The sequence below is a fragment of the Danio aesculapii genome, chromosome 2 (genome assembly GCF_903798145.1).
Source record: "Danio aesculapii chromosome 2, fDanAes4.1, whole genome shotgun sequence".
Taxonomy (NCBI): Eukaryota; Metazoa; Chordata; class Actinopteri; order Cypriniformes; family Danionidae; genus Danio; species Danio aesculapii.
The window spans coordinates 39177213-39201985 of record NC_079436.1 but is presented as its reverse complement, the minus strand read 5'-3'; the positions used below and the strand labels follow the sequence as shown (position 1 = coordinate 39201985).

At 36.3% G+C, this 24773-nt stretch overlaps 1 protein-coding gene across 1 annotated transcript in view; it reads right to left on the bottom strand.

Annotated features, from left to right (window-relative positions):
* Positions 1-24773, bottom strand: part of clstn2a (calsyntenin 2a) — a 449004-nt gene that overhangs the window by 96280 nt on the left and 327951 nt on the right. The window contains 3 exon segments of the mRNA XM_056479198.1: positions 4242-4363; positions 10821-11078; positions 20058-20243. Coding sequence (XP_056335173.1) covers positions 4242-4363; positions 10821-11078; positions 20058-20243 — 566 coding nt within the window.

Genomic DNA, 24773 nt, shown 5'->3' with positions numbered 1-24773 from the left:
CTGTGCTGCTTATGGGGCTGTGTACCCGCAGATCAATCCGAGTGCCACATGATGACCTCTGTCCACTGTATAAAACAAATGCCAACAATGGGATCTTGAACCAGTTCACCTGGGTGATGAGGACAAGCTGATGCAGGCAGTGTGATGCTCTGAACAATGTTCTACTAGAAAAGCTCGAGTCCGGCCACTGATTTGGATGTAAATTTGACACATACTACCCACACTGTAAAAAATGCTGGGTTTCACATAATTCCTTCATGTTGTCCTAATACAAATCGATTAAGTTAAATTAACTTTCTTTTTGTTTTTTGTTTTTTTACAAATTTAAGTTGATTGAACATAAAACAATTAAGTTGTCTTAAAAAAACCTTAAGAACTATGAACTATGTTTCAACTCATTTTTAAATAAAGAGTTTAAACAAGCAGCAAAATCATTTGTGAGTGGACTGCACATAGCATTATTGCAGACAAGGTACACTCCTTCATTACAGTAGTGTTCCCTGGTGGAAGTGGTCCCAGCTGATGCGCCTGCCACAGTGAGTACATCTTAGGAATGGTGTAAAAACATGACGTGTTCAAGGTGTTGCCTTGGCCTTCAAATTGACCTCACAGCCTACATCAGCCTTTCTCAAAGTAAAGGCTTCGGCAGCAAGTTCAGCAAAGTATTCAATCTGGACCCACCTCTATTTCATATTTTAAGAGCTCTAATTGTGTGTAAGGGGTTAAATGTGTGGATTTACTACTTGGAATACATGCATGTTAAACTAATGTTGTTAGTTTTTTAATGTCTTTTCGGCAATGGTCTGAAATGAAACCAAAGGCAATATTTAAAGTTATCCTGTGTGACACTGTTGTCATGACATCCAGTCAGAGTGTAACATTTGCCATAATCAGGTGACATGCTTCGTCTAATGCCGAGTTCAGACTGCACAATGTAGTTGTGTCACAGATAATTTCACACTCCATGACTATCTGAGGTTGCATTACATCACTGCTGTGCTTACACTGTAGGTTGGATTGGCGAAAGGGGGTTTCACACTGCATGACTTTATAATAGGAAGAATTGCCGAAACCGTTGTCTCAGTCCACAAACTGCATCTCACAACCAAACACATGTGAGAAGTGACATGGAAACAAAGCCAGGTCACATAGTATATCTTTTGTTATTAACTACATAATGAGAAACAAGCCTTTAGTGCGGCAGAAAATCTACTTATTTTTCTCACCTGGCTTTTGAAGGGAATTAGCAATTTCTCTCAAACATTTTTGTTTTTTGACCCGGTTATGATATTGCTCAGGTGGCACATCAAACAGACATGAGTGCTCCTGCCAAATTTTCACTTTTTTCTTAAGTTCTTTTGTCCAAATAGATGGAAAATAAGTGCTTTTAACATCTCCCCAAACTTCCCGTCAGAATGCAAATACCCATACTATGCCAAATATCTCACGGATGTTGCCGACTTATTGACGATTCTCTCAGATCGCGTCTTTGATAGTACACACTGTGTGATTTTTACTCACGTGAACAAGCACAGCTTTGTCTGTGATTCAGGCATTTTGTTGATGATTTCTCAAAACCTGTTGCCAAGTCAAAATCAGGGCTAAAATCACGCAGTCTGAACTAGGCATAAGAAGTCAGTTTTCAGAAAAGAAAAGTTGACAAAAAAAGACTTTTAAAGATGATTGTCCACAGAGCTATGCATTTATTTTTCTCTAATCAAATCCAACGCAAGTCTTTATTTTAGGATATTGAAGGAATGTGTACATATAATATGAATTGGCAATAGAATGATGTGGTTGTTGCACAATGTCCATTGTGTTAAATAGTTGCTCTATGTTTCACCTGGTTGCTCACTGACGATAACATTGCCAATATTTGCAGGCCAACATTGACTACGTTTACATGGACACCAATTATTTGATTTTAATGCGATTAAGACAATACGCTGTTTAAGAGTCTACAATGTAAACAGCACTTTTTGATTCATTTAATCAGATTAAGGTCATAATCGAACTAAAGAGAAATCGAATTAAGACATGTGGAGTATTCAGATTTTAGTCGCATTATTGAAGTGCAGTACAGACATGTAAACACCTTAATCGAATTATTACCGTTATGTAGGACTTTTCGCCGCGTTTTGCGACAGGATAGTCCACACACACATACACACGGCTGTTTGACACTTTGCACCTACCCAGTCAGTGCAGACCACAGACACCTGCACCGTGACATGCAGAGGTTTTTTTTCTTCCAATCAGCATGCTGTATGAACTTCAATTAAAACAACTCAAAGCAGTTCAAAGTCGCATCTAATATCTTGTTTGTCATGGAGGGCATGCATGAAATGTTCGTGAATGAAAGTGAAAGTGCTAAACTGCAGTTAAAGTCGACAAATTTAAAATTAAACACCTGAAATTGCATGAAAGTCCGGAGGAAATGTGGATAGTGCGGTGACGCAATGACGTTATTCGAATTATGTGCTATAACATGTAAAACGAGATCATGAAAGTAACACTTAAAAAGCAACTCATGTAAACACCTTAATCTTATTATTCTCTTAATTAGATTAAAGCAAATAATTTGATTACTGATGTCCATGTAAACGTAGTCATTGAGATCGAAAAGTTGCCCCATCTATCATTACCTTAAGTCAAAGTTTGCTGTCAAAATTAACAATGATACCAAAACCATCGAGTGATCACTTGCTTTCACATGAAAACGTTTAAAAAACCACATGTTTTTATATGTTTCACTTGTGTTTCACGTCATTTAAACATGAAACTGTATGTATGTGATGCTCATAAGAGGCTCATGTGATTTTTCTGTAAGGGTACAGAATTCAATGATGCATACAACCCTGCAGGCACAGGATGTCAAAATGATGTCATATTGATGTTGTACCCCAACATTGTTGGATTTTGTTTGAAAATTCAATGTCAGACCGGCGTCAATGTCCAATGTTCAACCTAAAGTCAACCTAAAATCTACCAAATACCAACATCTAATCTTGTTACACCTTGACGTAGTGTGGACATCACCCCTATGACATCTGTTAGACATTTGATTTTGTTCATTTTCCAACACAACCTAAAATCACCCAAACATCAACGTAATTTGACGTTGTTATTGAACGTCAAAATAACGTTGTCCTTAGATGCTGGCTAGACATTGAATTTTGGTCACCTGAAGTCATGACCTAAATCTAACCTAATATTAACGTTTTATGATGTTGTGTGCCTGCTGGGAAGTGTCTGAAAAACCATCAAGCTACAATATTAAAATTGACAACACAGCCCCACTGTAAAGCAGTGGTTTAGTACCGAAAGCTACAAAATGCTCTACCACAGCCAATTTTCACACATACAGCTTATCTAATCAAACCATCTGTGAAAAATTGTGGGGCTCACAGGCATTTGGACCACGACCAAAACCTTCTATACACTCCGGAGTCCTACTTACAGTAATTGATCCCGACTATTGATCAAAGGCCTCTCAGCCAACGACCTGTTCTGCGTATTTGAAAAGGACAAAAAAAAGTCTTTGATGAAATGCGAGTAGTGTTGACTCCATAGACTCGCATCCAACTTTTTTTTTATATCAGGTTCCACTTATAGCATCTCAGAAAGGTCTGAGAAGTTGCATGTGTGCCAGCGCACGTCTGGATGAGAGAATGTGTATGTGCGTGTAATTTGCGGTTAAGGATTAGTGTGGGCGAAGGACTATCATTATGTTCCCTGTGAGAGGTCATTGCTGTGGAGAGCTTTTCATACTGATTACACGTGTCTCACCTCGACTCTCTGTTCCCCTTGGCAGGTGTCGAGAGCCGTGGTGACACACGCGTACAGTCCGTTTAGTGCTCTCAATCAAGAGATTAGTCCACACTCTCCGTTAGCCGAGGGAAATGCTGGAAATATGAGAAAATCAAGGTGTTTCCAAACACAAACTAGGCTGATTATGAAGCAAATAAGCACTGGGAGAGAAAACGTGAGCGCTGTCTTTTGCGTCAGCTTTCCAATTTGTCCTTCTGATAATAATCATTTCACCAGTGACAGATCACTCATCGCAACAGAAAGATCAGTCACACGGATAATGAATAATTCAGAACAGGTAATTGAAAATTATACTGAGCGAACTTCACTTCACAAGTGATTACTATAAATGGAGCCCGATCCGTGTGGCATTTTTCCCGTCCTGTTTATCCGAGGGCTGCTTGTGAAGTTGACGTGAATGTGTGGCTCACCTGTTCCAGTCTCCAGTGAAACTCGGCCGGTCTGAAAGAGTCCAGCTGAATGAAGTCTCGCCTCAGAAGAAACACCAGGCGGCAGTTGTGGACATACAGGGAATAATGATGTCTGTTCATCTCTGCAAAAAAACAAAACAAAACAAAAAACAGAGAAGCATTAATATACATGCATCATATACTAATTTTATAGGTGACAAATACATAGATTATTTTAAGAACTGTTAAAAGGCTTTTCTATAAATCACTCTGAATGGTTGGCAAAGCAAGAGGTAGATGTTGATTAAATTTATAGATTTTATATAGATTTATAGATTATAGAAGGAAAGTATAGACACAGAAGGAATTGAACAAGTACTTTGGCTCTGCAGAAAACCCAAAGGAAGTAATTTTTAAGATTGGGATGAACTGACTAATTTAGGCAAAATCAAGGCATTTCTTAAGAAGTGAAGCTTGGAAGCTGTAATTTTATAGTGACTAAGGCTTTTTTTCAGCAAGAACAAATTAAATTGGCCAAAATCCACAGTTAATACTTTTAAATAGTTATAAAATGACGTTCTATTGTAATTCAAAATGTTCTTGTGAATTTGGTAACATATTAGAATGATTTCTGACAGATCCTGTAAAACGGTTTAATTTATAAGAATTTGCTTTGAATAAATTTAAATTTTTTACACTTAGGTTACTTTTGCTTGAACTTGATCACTAGTGGTTTAATAAAATAATAGAGCAAATCTCAAAATAAATAAACTTTTCTTAATTGTTTCTTTATAATTTCATGATGCCTAAATTTACTTTTAGCACTAAAATAATTACATTTTTTGTGTTTATTTTGTTTCGTTTTTTAGATAAATTCTTCACATTAAAGTCTCATTTTTTAGCTAACATTTTTTAGCTAACAGCTAACATTAGTTAATATATTGTTAAATGAACTACTAATAATGAAATTCATTGACGCTATTTATTCACTTTAGTTTACAGTGCAACAACTAATGTTAACTTATAATAACTTTTGAAGATACATATCTGTTACTGAGATTTAAATAATCTAAGATTTATAAAAATGGTACACAAATTTATAATATCAGCCATTATCAACATGACAATGACAACAAACTTGTAAAAATGTTATCCAGAATATTTTTATTTCAGTCACTTGGTTAGAGCTGGTAGACCACATTGGTCAAGATGATGACAACTATTGACATTAGATCAAAACTCATTTTGACCAACTTTCGCTGTAATTACCCAAGCAGTCATTAGTGTTAATTTGTGGAAATTTAGATTTGCACAGCCAAATATTTAAGCTTTCCATTGATGTATGGTGTGTTAGATTATGACAATACTTAGCCAAGATACAACTATTTGAATATCTGGAAAATGAGGATTCAAAAAATAATAATATTGAGAAATTGACCTTTAAACATGTCCTAATTAGATTCTTAGCAATGCATACTACTGATAAAAAATAAATAAACATATACAGTAGAGTATTTATAAAATCTGTTCATGGAACATAATCTTTATTTAATATCCTAATCATTTTGGCATAAAATAGAAACAACTATAATTTTGGGCCATACAATGTACTGTACTATTCCCAAAAATGTACACGTACAATAAGACTGGTTTGTGGTCCGTGGTCAGTCATTTTTCAACCAAATGTCAAACGACTACAAAGTTACATCCTAACAAAATGTGCAAGAAAGAGTTGTCACTCAATCTAAGACTCATCTTAAAGCTTTTCTTCACCCATTGATATTGACATGTTCTCCTGTCCATCACTTGTCTCCTCTCAAAGCGAGTCCGAACTGCTTTCACGCTCTTTCTCAGAAAGCTCTCATTGATCAAGGTGGCAGCCACAGCTCCTCAGTATGGCGGCCCTCTTGCTTTCACCTCAGCGCTGTCCAATGTCTCTCATGCGACTGCTTTTAGTGCGCGTTGAATTGATTAAGTCTCACACCCACTCAACATGACGCCTGGGATCAATGAACTCGAAAGAGTCCTGCCAAGCAGTCGGCCTCCATCAGGGCCACTCGGTCTCCGAGAACTGGCCGCTGACAGTCCTGCTGCATTTCTTCCTGGCCAGAGTTTTCCTTTAACCTCGGGAGAATTGTGTTTTGAAGCACTCTTTAATCCAGATCTAATCCATAGTCTTAATCTCTCTTCCTAATGCTGCCGGGCATCGGTTGCTGCTGATAAAACTTTCCGCAGGTTTCTTTGACACATTTACAGCACTGATCTCTTCATTTATATCAACAGATTATCTCGTGTGGAACACCAAACCTTGAAACTGCAGGTGGCATCATATTTTAGCACTGTTTCGGAGGCGTTTAAACAGAAAGTACTATTCCTTTCTGTTAAACAATGCAGTGTTCTTGTTTAACAAAAAGCAACATTCACAAGTTAACAAAGGAAACCATAAAATAGTTGCTACTGTAAACAAAAGAGATTTGACTTAGAGTGAATTGTGCATGCTAACTGCACTGTTTATTTTACCGCCTGATTTACATTTTATTTATTTAATTTGTATGTGTTTCTCAAATTCCTAATTTGTATGTGTTTTGCAAAGAGAATGACACAAATTTAAAGACAAAAATGGGGAATGAAATTTTAATGGCATTTGCAAGTAAATTTCATTCATATCACTGAATCTCAGCTCACAATATAGTTTGGGTCATTCTGACATTTTGTGGAAGCTGTTTTAATTCCACATGAACCAATGAGGTCAACTATTTGTTTGGTCAATCTGTTAAATCACGATTGAGAGCAAAGCAAATTAATCTTTTGTGGATTTGGCCTATATATTATTTCAGAATGTACTGTTATATAGAATTCATTACAATAAAATCCTGAGGTATACAGTACATACAGATACTGTTAGCTGAATGACTTCAGATGTTTGTAAGTCGACTTTTATGTTATTAAAGTTGAGTCGATGTTGACTAGTTGTTAGTGACATCATCAATAAAACACAAATGTTTTGCAACATGCCACAATTTGCTATGTATTTGCTGAAAATGCATAAGATATGGCTACTGAGAATGCGCGAGTGATCTAAAGTGATCACTGCAGTAAACTGCGGCACAGCACAACATGGTCTAACACAAGAAATACATGGCCAGCAGGGGACAGTTATGTAAGATAGTGAACATACTGAACTGAAACACTGTAGCAGGCAGAGCACATGAGCGGAGCTAAGCGATATGATGCTCAAGTAAGCATTCTGCTCCATGGTCGTGCTCTTGCTCGCCAGAAAACCAATACCGCTCAGATCCCGCGCCGACATAAAATTCTCTAGAAGGCAAAAAAATCTTAAATAGCTGTCTTAAATTAAAGCACTTCGATAGAATAAGTTTCTCTTTAAATGTGGCATTCTTTCTTGTGCTTTTTTTTTCAGTACATTTTTTAAATAATATTTTAATAGGCCTAAATGATCAACTGTGTATTTTTTTGCCTATTTATTTAGGCAGCTGTGTGTGTTATCTTATAGTTTAACTGACTGTTAGCCTATTTTAACCTAGGAGCTCTGAACATAATTCGAATTACAAATTTGCTTCCACGACCACGTCTTATTAATGCATATCCTTGTTTTAATTAAAGTTATACTTTAATAATTGATAATGAAATGGAATAATTCGTTCCTGGAATAGTCCTACTAAATCTATGAAAAAAGTGGACAAGTAATTTGTAGTTTTATGTCTTTCTGTTGTATTCATATGTGAATACAAATATGTATTCATTATCTCAAAAATAAAGAATAAATTGCTCTTTTGCCTGGTCTCTCACACACAAATACATGCATCTAAACATCCATGACAACTAAGTCTATAGAAAAGCAGTTCTTCCTTGCGCCACCTAATGGCTATTGTGTAAAGCACAAAAAAGTTTTTTGCATTTTTTTTTTTTTTTATGAAAAGGTGGTCTTTGCAGCTGCAGTACCATGTAGTACTGCGCGTGAAGAAACACGCGTTCTCAGTAGCCACATCTGTTTACACATGCTCTTTGACAGCTCTTAACACGTTGCAAAAACAATTCAACATTACCAATGGCTAATTTTAGTCGAAAACAAATGCATTTATTTTGTTAATAGTGCAACATTAGCACGGGCTAATTTTAGTGCAAAATAAATGCAGTCAACACATCGATCATGGCTCGTACTGCTAAAAATCCAATTAAATTAAATTCAATTCATGTTTATTTTTATGGCGCTTTTACAATGTAGATTGTGTCAAAGCAGCTTAACATAGAAGTTCTGATAAACTGAAAGTGTCTGTCCAGTTTTCAGAGTTTAATTTCAGTACAAAAAAGTAACAATAACAGATATATTTAGTGCAAAAGTAATGCATACATTGTCATAAATGTGATTGGCTATCATCTGCTTGAGGATATTTGCATGGCAGTTTCATTAAGAGTAAAGCTGCCATGTAGTTCAGGTCAAAAACTATGTGATCTGCGTAGCGCGACTAGTCGATGTCAATCAAAAAGCGGCAGAGAATTAAAGTCGGCTAGTCGGTGCAACCCCTAGTATAAACGTGTCATCAGGGCTTAATTTTTGCTGGAACAAGCCGGATCCAGATCCGCCACCTCTGTAATCTGATCCGGCAAATTATTTTACTGATCCCCCTCCTCACACGCCACGTGTATTCACTATACACAACCCGCCACCATACCCTGCCTCTACTCTTCACCCTTATCTGCAACATCCCACCCATCCCTCCCCGCTCTTCACTTTTGTCCGTGATACAACCCGCCACAATGTCCCCGCCCACCCCGCTTTTCACCTTCGTCCACGACACTACCACCCCTTAACCTGACAGTCCTGACCTGTCAGTGTTGTCAAGGTTTAATGTTTCCCTGTTTGTCCTGTGCTTGTTTACATTGCTCTGCCTTAATTTTAATTGACCATGTCCTCCTCTTGTCTTTCCTGCTTTCCAGTTACCCCGCCCTCTTATTTAGACCTTGTTCTCCTGATTGTTTTCACCTGTCTCTCGTGTGCTTTGTTCTATATATTGTGCTGTGTTCTCATTTCTTTGCTGGTTTGTTCCATCTGAGCTTGTCTTAGCTGAGTAAGCTTAGCTGAGTAAGGATACTGAGTCATATCACATGTCCTGATTTCCCTGGCCTGCCAGTCTGGAGCTTACGTGGCTTGCTCCAGGATCTAGCTCTGGTTTTGACCACTGTTACTCCTACACCTGGCTAGCTATTCATTTTGGTGCCATTTTGTCCCTACCACTGGCTTCCCTGTGTTATTGCCCCTACTGTTTGAACCTTGTCATCCCCTTGTCTGTCTACTTGTACCCCTTTGTATTGTTCATTGCTGCGACTGGGTCCACTTTCTTGCAAGCAACTGTAATTACATGAGCATTTACATATGAAATGTTATATTATATCTTACATGTCAAACACAAGTGAAATGTGAAAAGTGAAAAACACATGTGAAAAGTGTGTTTTTCAACATTTTTAGGTGAAACCGGTGTAATCTATGTAGTTTATGTAATCACATGGGTTTTTTATGAATAAGAAAAGTAGAGATCTCAATTTATCAAGAAATTGCACTCAGAGATCTGTTGTCTTCAACTATTGTAATGGTAAGTTGTGTTTATATTTATACTTTATTTATAAATATAATATAAATATATGCTAAATATATCATATTTATTTATACTACGTACGTGTTTATTATTATACTTTAATATATTACAGACTTTGACATTTGTATTGTTTATTAAATATATATTAAATACTAATATTTAATAATATATCTTTGAGGATTTTCCCAGAGATAGGTCGCGGCTGGAAGGGCATCCGCTGCATAAAACATGTGCTGGATAAGTTGGCGGTTCATTCTGCTGTGGCGACCCCGGATTAATAAAGGGAGTAAGCCGAAAAGAAAATGAATGAATGAATCTTTGAGGATATGATTTGGTGTAGTTACTTTTTCTCAATTTTTATAGGCTGAACTTTGTTTTACACTAAAATCTCCACTGACTTAATGATTCATTCAATGAATCATTCATTGAAATGATTGGTACAAAATGGCTGGTTCATATCAAAATGTCTTTAGGCGTGAAACATTGGATCATTGACTCACATGACTAATTCAAAAACAGATTAATTCAGAACTAAAACAGCAGTTTTTCCCTTTTTCCACCTTGGTCTGAAACAGAAAAATCCCTGCCAAAACTATGTCTAAAATGTAACTAATTCAATACTATCTTCTTATTTTTTGATTAGCTGTAAAAAAATCTACATCATATTTGTAATTGCGCGCACATGGTAATATTTGGCCACTGTTTTTATAATATTTTGTAACGATATTGTAATTTCAAACAATATTTTCTAGTATCATCCAATAATGGATACATCTGGGCTTTCATTACTGTTTTTAAATGTAGTACTTTATATTACAGTAGAAAAACAAAACAAAACAAAATTTTCCTTATCAAAACTTTAAAAAGATGTATAAAGAGAGATGGAAAACCTAAAGAGAAGACAAGAATGTGCCCTACACACTCATCCCCCACTTAATCAAAGGCCATGGCCCTCTTAAAGGCCTATTCAGTCTTCATAACTCACCAGTTTTATCTGAATTACAGAGCAACGTCTCCTTCTCAGCTCTCAGTCCAGGACTTGGCCCATGCTTCATCCATGTTGCTATGGTGAACTGATCTGTCAGGTTCTGTGGCACAACCCAATCTGGGATGTTGGCCGCCTGTCGTCCATCAAATCGGAAGATGAGGTCACTGTCTCGGCCACTGTCTGTCAGCAGGGATGCCGTCCAATTGGTGGATGTGCTAGGGGCCGGGAGAAGGTCTGTGCTGCCCGAGGCTGCTCCTGCAGAGATAAAAGCACCGAGGTTAGCTCAGGTTACTTCAAGAGGCAGCGATGAAAAATTACAAGCTGTCTGTCATAAAGAGTTAAAATCATGTTAGTTGCCCTGGCATTCAAATATACTGTGCATACAGCACACTTCAAATCAAATTAGAGATGAAAAGCAAATAACATTTGGTTCCAGGACCCACATTCAACCCTGACTGAAATGTCATTTCTGAAAGCAAACGTCTCATTACGAAACTCATTCCTGTCAGAGTCATGGCCTAGCAACACTCGATAAGCTAGGGTTCTTATGCGGGGAAAGAGAGTTTGAGTTTGTGCTTGAAAAGCATATGTCGTAATTAAATCAGTGATTTTTTTTTTTTGTTTTTAATGAACTTTCACATTTTTTTATAACATTTAATCAGAGTGTTATGGCTAAGAACTCACTACACTACCTGACAAAAGTCTTGTTGTTGATCCCAGTTGTAAGAGCAACAAATAATAACTTGACTTCTAGTTGATCATTTGGAAAAGTGGCAGAAGGTAGATTTTTCAGATGAATCATCTGTTGAACTGCATCCCAATCATCACAAATACTGCAGAAGACATACTGGAAACTACATGGACCCAAGATTCTCACAGAAATCAGTCAAGTTTGGGGAAGGAAAAATCATGTTTTGGGGTTACATTCAGTATGGGGGTGTCAAGAAATCTACAGAGTGGATGGCAACATCAACAGATTAAGGTGCAGTATCAAGACATTTATGCTGCCCATTATATTAGAAACCACAGAAGAGGGCAAATTCTTCAGCAGGTTAGCACTCCTTCTCATTCCTTAGCCTCCACATCAAAGTTCCTGAAAGCAAAGAAGGTCAAGATGCTCCAGGATTGGCCAGCCCAGTCACCAGACATAAACATTATTGAACATGTCTGGGGTAAGATGGAGGAGGAGGCATTGAAGATGAATCCAAATAGTCTTGATGAACTCTGGGAGTCCTGCAAGAATGCTTCCTTTGCCATTCCAGATGACTTTATTAATAAGTTATTTGAGTCATTGCAGAGATGCATGGATGCAGTCATCCAAGCTCATGGGAGTCATACTCAATAATAATTTATATTAATTTCTGTTAAGTGACAAGACTTTAGTCTAAGCAAAGTCAGACCTTGCTGTCATAATTAAATAATTAAAAATCAAGGCATGGTTATATTTTTATTTTGGTAATATAAGCATAATCTAGAGGCGCTTGCCTTTCATATAAGCCACATATAAGTTACCAAAGGATCAACTAGAAGTCAAGTTATTATTTGTTGTTCCTAAAACTTGGATAGGCGACAAGACTTTTGTCAGGTAGTGTACTTAGAAATTTACCAATACTATTGCTTTTGACTTTTGTGAATTAAAGTATTTCAGCAAAAATGTAGTTGTGTAGACCATAAAGCTCCTACTTATAATTTGAATTTGAGCATTTCTGGGATGTGAGCTCCAGTACAACAGCAGCCACTCATTGCTCATGAACCCACCGAGTGGAGCCTTACTTCGGACACTTCTTCTGGAATCCACCACTGACACTTTTTTACTGTACTGTGTTTTATTTTAATAATGCATTAGTAAATGCTGAATTACAGTATGAATAATAAATGCTCTACAAGCATTGCACATTGTGTGTTCATGTTAGTAAATACATTAACTAAGATCAATGTCCCGTATTGTAAAGTGTTACTGACTCTTCTCATGAAAAGGTAAAATACGAAACTTTGAGATATATTTGTATGCACACTCTCTTTGAGGACAAGTCTAGTACAGATGCCCTAAATATGCAAGAGCAGCGCCACCTATCAATCATTGATTAGCCTCCTGTCGTCCTCCCTCCCTCTCGCGCTCACTCATGCCTTTCTGTACGTGTTTTATTTGGGAGTACAGGAGGATATTGAATCTTTTTCCCCCACTCAGGGGTGACAGGACGGCCAGCACAGAGGGACAGAATGAGCGATGAGCAGCGCCGATGTCAGAGCAGCGTGTTCTCATTCCACAGCTTCACATCACTCACTTCGCCACCGGCCCAAAGAGAGACAGAAACCAGAGAGAATATGGCAGCCGCTCTGCTTTTAAGCTATGCAATATTTATTTCTGCCAATCGATATTGGACGATAAATTCAGCGTCGGGCTCCAAGCGAGCATCTGAGCTCTTCTGAGAGAAACCATTTCCAGAAATACCGCCAATGTGCAGGTCAATGAGATTACATTACGCAAGCAATTTCTAGCGCTACATGAGTCTCAGTGGCAGCCCTTGTCATCAAATGTCCAGTCAGGAATACACAGAAAATGTCAACCTTTCAAGGTTGCACACTAATGGTTACACACTGGGAGTTTGCAATTTCCATAATGCATATGTCTGTCTAAATTATGTGCATGTGTGCTTTGGGGAAAATACATATATACAGTTGAGGGCAACATTAGTACCCCTCTTGTGAAATTTTAATTCCTTTAAAAATATTTCCCAAATGCTGTTTAGCACTGACATGATATTTTCAACACAGGCATAGTAGTTTTAAAAACGAATGTATTATTTCTTTAGTTTTTGGCATGATGACAATAAATTATAATTAACTAGTTATTTTGCAAGATAGTAGTATTCAACGTAGTGTAATTTTAAGGCTTAACTGTGTAAATGAACTTAGGTAAGTTAGGTTAATTAGGCTAGCCATTGGACAACAATGTTTTGTTCTGTAGCCAATCGAGAAAAAAAATATATATTTATATATAATAATAATAATAATAATAATAATAATAATTTCCGCTACATTCATTCTTCCATGGCGGGCCGCCTCACCAAGATTCATCCCGCCACGGCTACATTACAGCTTCTCATTCAAAACATTCTATTTTTTTAATAAGGTAATATTTGTACCAAAACTTATTAAAAGGTAAGTGAATTATAACAGCTCAAACTTTTCTATAACCGTAGTAGTGCTGAGCGTCATGTATTTAACCCTTTAAGGTTACGTGCTGACTGACTGTTACAGGTGCGTGATGCCAGCAAACACGGCGTATAGCCGTTTTACTTTATTTCAGGACACATTAAAACCGGAGGCATTCATAAATATTCCTAGCAAATCTAATAAATGCTGGAGACATACTCGTTACATAAACGCACTAAATCGCACCTCAGCTGCGTTTATTTAGGAGCGCACAAGAAGATCTGCGCGCTCTTAAATCAGCTTATATTTGAAAGGGCGTGAAAGAAGTTTTGTGCACGAGCAGAAAAAATCGGCACGCAAGCAAAGAGATCTGCATGCTCGTAGGCTATTACATAAATGCGATCTCGACTTCTAATACTGCGCTCACGACATTTGTCATTGAAATAACGCCACAGGTAGTTGGTAGATCTGTGTAAAAAAGACCTGCCGCCACAGCTGGAAAAAATCACTGGAAACACTGTATATATATTCATTCAACAGTTCTGTCTCGTTCTTGAATCTGATTGGCTGATAGCCGTGCAATGTTCTGCAATAACAGCACTTATACAGCCTCTACAGTCTTGTGTATTACACCGCCCACATAGAGTGATGGCAGATCAATAGACTCACTACAGTTTGACAAATATTGCAGCTGTTGGAATTAGTTGTTTAGATTGCAACTATGCAATTTATAAGAACCATGCCTATTTTAAATCTTTATAATTTCAGTGATTCATCACTTTGGCGGCCATCAGCCCAAGTGTAACTATCTGCGGACTGCAAGACAGGGGCGTAAGATAAAGGTGCGTAACTTGTAGTAAGTTAGAGGTGGAACTTGCAGTTATTGAGATCCAATTGAACCATGCGAGATGTCACAATGAGATGTTGTTGGCAAGATGGCAGAAATACTTACTAGAGAACATTTTTATCAAATGTTTTCATGAGTTTTCTCCAAATTTATCCACAACCAATTCTTTTGATATATTATCATATTTATTCTTATAGCAACTACACCGTGCAACTCCCCTCACTGACTTGTTTATCCGTTTTGTCATGACATTTAGCCTACTCGGCGTTGTCCCCTGAGGTTGCAAATAACAGAACAATGGCGAGCGCGTCAAATATGAAAGCCTCCGCAACTCGGATTGTTAAATCGGCTGTATGTTAAAAACTGTGATGGTTAGGGTTTAGGGTTAGGGAAGGTGTAGACATTAATAACTGTGATGGTTAGGTTTAGGGTTGGGGTAGGTGTAGATGTTAATTACTATGATGGTTGGATTTAGGTGTGGAGTAGGTGTAGACGTTAATAACTGATGTACAGCGCCATCTTGCTGACAACATAGTTTTGACATGTCTTCATAACTTCAAGTTATACCTCTAACATACTACAAGTTATGCCCCTGTCTTGCAGTCCGCAGACAGACCCTACTTTATCAGCCTGTCATACTGAGCAGAGCAAAGAAAGTTGCGTCATAAGATAGCGACAGAGACTGCATAATAAGTCCTTAGGAAAGAAAAAACTCAGTGTTTTCTTTTTGGATTTCAATCTACAGCTGATCAAATCCTCATAAAACAGATAAGTGACAATCTAAATCCATTTCCATCCTCGTTATCTCTTGGTTACAACAGAGAAATACTGGGAAATCGAAATTATCATGCCGTTCAGCCTTATAATCTTAAAATGTGAGCCAAATCACCTGTTTTGTCATCACTTTAGATATTACTCTATTGAAACATTCAAATACTAGCTCTAAAGTGGTAATTGAGCAACGGTTTCTGCTGTTCTGAAGTCTGCTGCAAATGAGAATGAATGGCAAAAGAAAGTAGTTCCTCATACAAAAGAATTTTTGAGACTTTCTGTATTTGATTTTCTTTTTTTATATACACGATTATGCAGTCGTACTGTTGTATAAATGCAATATCACATGAGCAGCAGTGCGATATGGCTGTATATCATCACTGGTGAGACACTAAGGCACTCGGCCTGCGGCCTTAAACAAATGCACACCTCCCACCAATGCCGATATACAGCCATATCGCACTGCTAAGAGTGTGATACTGCGTTTATACAACAGTTCAACAACATAATCGTGTATATTGTTTTTTTTATTAATTAAAAACAGTTTTATTCCAGCCAAACTAAAAGAAGTTTTTTTTAGGAAATACTGTGAAAATTACTTCACTCTATTAAACATCACTTGGAAAATATTTGACAGTAACTACAATTTCACAGGGTGGCTAATAATTTTGCCTTCAACTGTATATCATATTTAATTGGCAGCTATATGATGTCTGTTTCCAAAACTGTGCCTATTTTCAAACAATAACTGCTTATTTCTGTTAACTGTACAAAGTGCTTGGGCAAAAGCGGCTGACATCAGCTGGGGAAATGATTATCACTGAGCGAGAGCCAAGACGGTAAAAAGATCAACACACTTAATGCTTCACAAATCAGTCAGAGCTTTAATCACTCCACAATCATGTGCCAGAATGGCTCTGACTTCATAATGCATCAGAGTATTTCATCAGATTAAAATGACTGATTTACTGAAGTACATGAAAATTGTTTTATGACCCATTTAAAAGGGTGTTGGGCAAGCAATGTGTGGAATCAAATCTTGAGACGTGGTTAGGTGAACAGTAGGGATGGACTTCATGACGATGATTAAAATTCCTCCCTGTATCGATAAACTGATGATTATTTTCATATTATGACTCATAACTAGGCCCGCAGGGAATTGGTGAGCACAGAAATTCAGAGATTTATTCAGATTTTCTAGCCCATAATTGAGTCTATTTCTTTACTTATGTAAATATGTGTGTATATATATATATATATATATATATATATAAATATATATATATATATAAATATATAAATATATATATATATATATATATATATATATATATATATATATATATATATATATATATATATATATATAGGTGTTTGAATAAAAATTTTTGTCAATTAGTAGATATTGACACACGTACCTGCATTTCGTTGCCTTGTACTTGTACATGTGTGATGACAATAAATTGAAATTGAATCTAATATTGTACACTCAAAAATAACTTTTGCTGATTGTTCAGACTATTTATCTAAAATGAGTTGAAGCAACACAATTTAAAAAAATGAGACATCGTAATTGTTTTATGTTCAATCCACTTAAATTGGAAAAACAATGACGTTAACTAAAAGGTGCAGTATGTAAGTTTCACAGCTAGTGGTTGAACAAGTTATTGCATTCGTGGATCAAAACAAATAAAAGCGCAGGTTGCCAGATTGAGGACCAAGTGAGTCTGACGATAATGCCTAAAAGGCTGATTTAGGGTGATTTTAATGGTGTTCTAAATAAAAGCAATGGCACGTGATAGAAGGAATATTCTCCATATTAAAGAGAGTTTTTGTTTTAACCAACACCTCGAATTGATATATTAGAAACAGCTTCTATTTCTTGCAGCTGAACAACAGAAAACTTTAGCTATGATCACCTAAGGTACACCTCATGTGTTTTATTTAGTGCTAAATGCTAAATGTCGGTTTGAATGCCATTTTACATGACATTTATTGCCATACTACTAAAAGCAGCAGCAAATAGTTCACCTCAGAACTTGAAAATAAATTAAACAGTTTGAAATTGAACTTTAGAACTGTGACAAACCAACCAATATCAGTGAATCCGCATCTACATTTAATAATGTTAAATATTCTGTGCTTCTGAATGGCTGTATTAAATTTTTTAAGTCTGGTTTCGTCAACCAAATTGCTTATCACTGCAAATCTCATCACATAGCGTGTTGTTAGGACATGGGGTTACAATGTAACCTGCTCACCTAATGTTTACATATGTAATATTTATATTATTTTCCAATAAAAACTTCATGTGGAACTCTGAATCTGCGACTCATTTCAGAGTCTGCTACTGTCCACCAGAGGTCGCATTTTGGTCACGGGTGCATGCTTTGAGAGCCTTTCTGAATGAATGAAATATGTGGTTTTCCACCAAGGCAACCCAGGGTGCTGAAATATAACTGGCTAAACTGGGATTGGGCAAAGAACCAAAACAAAGACAGACGTTCGGGCACAGAACACCCATTTTCAAAGCAGAATAACTAACTTCAGCATTGTTTTTCAAACAAATAAAAATGTTCACTTAGCATGTTTCTTAAATATCTGCAAACATATTATGGTATTTTTATGCTTTAGAAGTGTCAACAACTTACATTCAGCATTTAATCAATTTGTTTAAAGGTTTGTTTGGAACCCAAAAGGCAACCTCCCGCTCTCCCTCGTGAAGCAAATATGGAAGTAACTGAAACTGTAATTTATTCCGCTAGTCTTGGGTCCATAATAGAGAAAATTTCTATTGAGCTCACTGTTATAATGGCCAACTTTACAGCAGAAAAAAAAGGTGTTTACAACCTGGTACAAAGAACGATTTTGGTTCAATTAGCTAATATTACCCTTCATGACAACTATGAGGAGGGTGATTTTTTTTATTACTCATCCGTTTCGTTTATATTAAGTCTGCATAAATAAGTGCGTGGCCACTTGAGTGACAGCTAGGTCTCACTGGTCGCAGTCAATTCACCTCAGCTACTGAGGTCAACACCTCAACTCAGCATATACATCATATTTTTGTTTTGTTTTATGTGACTACACAGTCAGTTGCTTTTTGGAATGATAATTTTTTTTACAATTTTCAGACGATATGGTATGCTGTGTGCTGTGAGCACTTAATTGTGCTCACAAACCATGCACATGGCCTCCATTTCCCAGGTGAGTGAAATTATATGCTTATGCCATCTCTATAAATGTATTTGTTTTATTTAAGATCATTTACATTTTTCTTTAGAATTAAAATGCAGAATCTGACAGATTAGCTACTAGATGTAGGCTATAAAACAGTCATCTCAAGCTGTGTCATACAGTGTTATGCCTGGATTTTATAAATAGTTTTGCATTTATTAACACATTTATTTTAAGTGTTTTGAAGTAATTCACACTTTCCTCCTGTAGAAAATCGTTATAAGAACAATGCTTAGTGGCTCAATGGATTACACCAGTGTTTTTAAAAGTTTAAACACTTTATTGATATGGTGTACAACCAAGCACATGTGGTCAGAACACGAACGAGTCGCAGGGAATGAAGTATTAAGCGTTTCTCCCAAAGAAAAGCCTGTCTAAGTAAAATGCTAGCGTGCGTCTGTAGCTCCTTTCACACTCCGCCTCTTTGCCCTTGTTTGGTATCCCCCAGTCGGTGCAATGACACGCAAACAAAATGTCGACGGTTGGCCACGCCTACTTGTAACTTCTTTTGCGTTCTTCAGAAGCCTATGGGTGACTTCAGATACTACGTCCATATCTTTTATGGTGGAACCCAGTACTTTTACAGTAAATAAGAGACTTGCTAACCAAAAAAAGTAATTCTAATTAGATTTGCATTGTAAACCTTAAATAATAGTTAAAAAAGTTGTCAAATAGTTAACTTTTTTCGTGTGTTATTTTTTTTGTTACTATACTCTCAACATCATTCTACATTAATCTGCAGATACCTTTTACAAAAAGCAAGAGTATCTAAATTAATCTATAGCAAAAAGGAAAATAGCAAAAAATCTGTCTGTTTTAAAGGAATATACTATGAATTAAATGAATGTCATCTGTTTTAAAAACTATGACTATCATCTATATCAACTATATAAAAAACCTATAAAAAGCTCAACTATACCTCAAACTATCATTACCTACAATTTGGTCAATACAGTAAATATTCATTTTGTGATTTGATATAGTTACATTTACCAGTTTTCTTAAATTATTAGTGCTTTTAAATTTGTATTTCAAGAGAGAGCTAGGTAAAGATAATCTATATGTAAAAAATGTGGAAATGCTATGCAGAATGAAATATTCATTATCCGGTTACAAATACTCAATAAATGATCCTATTCCCTAGCTAGCAGCATTTCTGTAGCAAATGTGAAACTGATTGCAATTCTGGATGTGCTGATAATTTCTGCTGAATTTGACTGTACCACAGAGCTTCTGCAGAGACTTCTCAGAATAGGTCTCTCTGTCGCAGCCCTTCCCAATATGGCTGGTCTGTAGCTCCACCATTGCTCGCACTGAGGATAAGGGGCCATCGCAGGTCTCCAGGTGCATCTTTGGAAAGAGCTGCTTGCTGCCTGTTCCAGGTTCATAATCCACACGCTTGTTCCAACCTAGAGGAAAAAAAAAACAACAACATATTAGCAACTGAAAATAGGTTAAAAAAATGTTGTGCAATAATGTTTTAAATGAATGAAAAATGTATTCTTACACTAAAATAAAATAAATGTTGTTGAGCTCAAATTTTTTACTGGCAGTACAGTAATATTTCTAATCTTTTTAGTACTTTAACTACATTCTGTTTTCTGCATGCAATATATATATATATATATATATATATATATATATATATATATATATATATATATATATATATATATATATATATATATATATATATATATATATATATATGTGTGTGTGTGTGTGTGTGTGTGTGTGTGTGTGTGTGTGATATTCTGCATTATCAGAACTCATACAGCCTCTTCACCCTTGTGTATTACTCTGCCCAATAGAGTGACAACAGATCAATAAACTCACTTTAGTTTGACAAAAATTGCAGCTTTTGGACAACATTATGTACGTTTGAGACTTTTTTTAGGCGAGAATGTAGTTGTTTAGATTGCAACTGTGCCGTTTATTTATAAGCATAGTGCCTATTTTAAATATTTCGAATTTTGGATTCAGCGTGTCAGCGGCCGTTATCCTTTCATTAACCAGAGAAAAGAGTGTTGACGTTCTAAGTTGATCTCTCTGTTTTGTATGTTGTAGTGCTGTATTTATGGTAGTGTATCTGGTAGTGTTTACTTTACTTTGGCTTTTTTGGGGTTAATTATTGTGATCTGATTGCAACAGAGAAATCCTGGGAAATATCTGTAGACTGGTGCCATTCTATGCCGTTTAGCCTCATAATCTTAAAATGTGAGCAAAATTACCTGCTTGTCATCACTTTGGATAATACACTACAGAATCATTTCAATACTAATTCTAAAGTGACGTTGGTGAATTTGGCAATGGTTTCTGTTGTATGACCAGCTGGAGATGTGAAGGAATGGCGGAAGAAAGACTCTCCCTATTTTGATTTTCTTTTTTATATACACAATTATGCCATCAAACTGTTGTATAAATGCAATATCACACTCGCAGCAGTGTGATATGGTTGTATATCATCACTGGTGGGATGGCCTCCCAACAGTGCCGAGTGTGATATTGCTTATAATACTTCCTATAAATGCATGTTTTAATTCTTTATAATAATAATAATAATAATAATAATAATAATAATAATAATAATAATAATAATAATTATTATTATTATTATTATTATTATTATTTTTTTTTTTTTTTTTTTATTATTATTTATTTATTTATTTATTTATTTATTATTAACAACAATTATTATTATTATTAGTAGTAGTTGTAGTATTAACAACAACAACAACAACAACAACAGCAACAACAACAACAACAATAATAATAATTTTAATAATAATAATAATTATTATTATTATTATTATTATTTATTATTATTATTATTAACAACTATTATTATTTTTAGTAGTAGTAGTAGTAGTTGTAGTATTAACAACGATATTAATAATAATAATAATAATAATAATAATAATAATAATAATAATAATAATAATAATAATAATTATTATTATTATTATTATTATTATTATTATTATTATTATTATTATTATTATATAACCACAACAACAAGAAGAATTATTTAAACCATTTATTTATTAAACCTAAAAAACTGTGTATTAAAAATGTGTATCAATCCTGAATATTTGTCGAATTTCCTTGCGTCACGCTTCAAGAACCTTTAACTAAGCAAAAATCACCGTGACACACATACTGTTTGCTTTCATACCCGAGTTCTGCTGTCACTACAGCATCTGTGCTCTTCACATATCAGATTTGTACATCTGAGTGGTATCTTTTTTTATCTTTCACTACAAACATGAAAAGATAAAACCAATCGCAATGAAAGCCACGCTTTAGAGTAAACGGCAAGGCCAAAGGAAAAACAGATCCATGTGGGCATTTTTTTGACATTTTATTGTTTTTATTTAGCTATCTTTGACGCATGTTGTCAGCCTGGTCAAGGCTGACGCATCACTATGTGCATCACTATCAGTTCATACATGTTACATTACTCTCTCTTGTGTTCTTCATAAAACATGAGGCTTGGAGTAAGAATAACCCTAAGATAAAACATCTCATTCTTCCTCGTTGGCCTTTATGGACTCTCGCTGTATAATTCAGAGAATCGAGTGCTTTTGTATTCACCTCAGCTGAGAGATATTCCCCCAGCCCGTTTCCCTAACTGAATATCTTATTACATTATTCATTGGCGCTACTGTGGATAAAATGGGGCGACAGTGCAGTACCACAGGCCTCCATCTCCACCTTCTTTAGAGAGAAAGGTCTTAAAAAAGTTCCTCATGAATATCTGAGGTAGCCGTTTTGCCCCAGATAAACTGAGCAGAGAAGCTTTATAACTCACTTCAAAACACTATGTATAAGCAACCAACAAACTTTTCTGACAAAAACGCCAAATAAGATTCTATAACAGCATGTCAGCTTTTGATCCACATTCGTTTTATTTTCTCAGACAAAAACACCAAAAGGCACTCGAAAACTACAGGTCCGCCTCTAATCCATCAATATTTTGAGATATTTCACAGACAAAACCACCAAGAGAGACTTCAAAACACAGGTCTGCTTCTAATTCACCATTATTTTTAGAGATTTTGCCAACAAAACAACCAAAAGAGACTACAAATCCAAAGTCTGATTCTATTCCATCATCATATATTTTTTTTAAATATAAAACAACAAATTATGTTGTTTTAATTGTGACACGGTGGCTCTGTGGTTAGCACAGTCATCTCACAGCAAGAAGGTTGCTGATTCGAGTCCCAGCTGGGCCAGTTGGCATTTCTTTGTGAAGTTTGCATGGTCTACTCGTGTTCGTGTGGGTTTCCTCTGGGTGCTCCGTTTTCCCACAATCCAAAGACATGTGGTGAATTGGATTAACTAAATTAGCCATAGTATATGAATGTGTGTGAATACGAGAGTGTAATGGGTGTTTTCCAGTACTCGGTTGTGGCTGGAAGGACATCCGCTGTGTAAAACATGCGCTGGAATATTTGGCGGTTCATTCCGCTGTGGCGACCCCCTAGAAATTAGAGACTAAGCTGAAGGAAAATGAATAAATGAATGACACTAAATTACAATCTAAAACAGCAGGTTCACTTCTAATCCACCAATGTTTTTATTCCCTTACAAAACCACCAAAAAATTTATTAAAACATCACTTTTCATTTTTTTTTTTTGTATATTTTTATTTTCAGATAAAAAAAAAAACAAATAAATAAAATAACAGGTTCACTTCTAATCCACCAAATTTTCCATTTTCTTTCATACAAAAATCATCAAAAACAACAGGTTTGCTTCTAATCCTTTTTCTTGATTTTCAAACAAACCCTGAACACCCCAACCACCAAACCATCATCTAAAACAACAGCTCCACTTCTAATCCACCGATATTTAATACAAAATGCCAGGAACTCAACCCAGCAACCTTCTTGCTGTGAGGCGACAGTGCTTTCCACTGAGCCACTGTGCTGCCCTAATAAAAACATTTATTCATTCTTTCATTTTCTTTTCGACTTAGTCCCTTTATTAATCAGGGGTCACCCAGCGGAATGAACAGCCAACTTATCGAGTATATGTTTCACGCAGCGGATGCCTGTCCAAGCAGCCACCCATCACTGGGAAACATTCAAACACACTCATTCACACTCATACACTACAGAAAATTTAGCTTACCCAATTCACCTACAGTATAGTGCATGTCTTTTGACAGTGGGGGAAACTGAAGCACCCAGAGAAAACACACACGAACACGGAGAGACATACAAATTCCACACAGAAATGCCAACTGATCCAGCCGAGGCTCAAACCAGCAACCTTCTTGCTATGAGGTGTTGGTGCTACCCACTGTTCCACCATGCCGCCCCTAATAATAACTTTGAAGTGGGTATTTGCAGTGTATATTTGCAGTGGGTATAGCATAATCGCCTTACAGCAAGAAGGTCGCTGGTTAGAGTCTCGGCTGGGTCAGTTGGCGTTTCTGTGTGGAGTTTGCATGTTCTTCCCATGTTGGCATGGGTTTCCTCCGGGTGCCCCGCTTTCCCCCACAAGTCCAAGGACATGCGCTATAGGTGAATTGGGTAAGCTAAATTGTCCGTAGTGTATGTGTGTGAATGAGTGTGTGGATGGATGAGTGGATGTTTACCAATGATGGGTTGCGGCTGGAAGGGCATACAACATATGCTGGATAAGTTGGTGGTTCATTCCGCTGTGGCGACCCCAGATTAATAAAAGGACGAAGCCGAAAAGAAAATGAATAAATGAAGGACATGTATCTAAAACAACATCTGCTGCTTCTGATCCACCATTATTTTCATTTTCCCCCCAGATAAAGCCACCAAAAGACAGTCTTAAATATCAGGTCTTCATCTAATACTGTACACCATCGTTTACTCTTTTTCTTTTTGTATTTTTTTTAGATCAAAAAATAAATAGATAAAAAAGTCTACAAAACAACAGTCACTTCTTCCACCAAC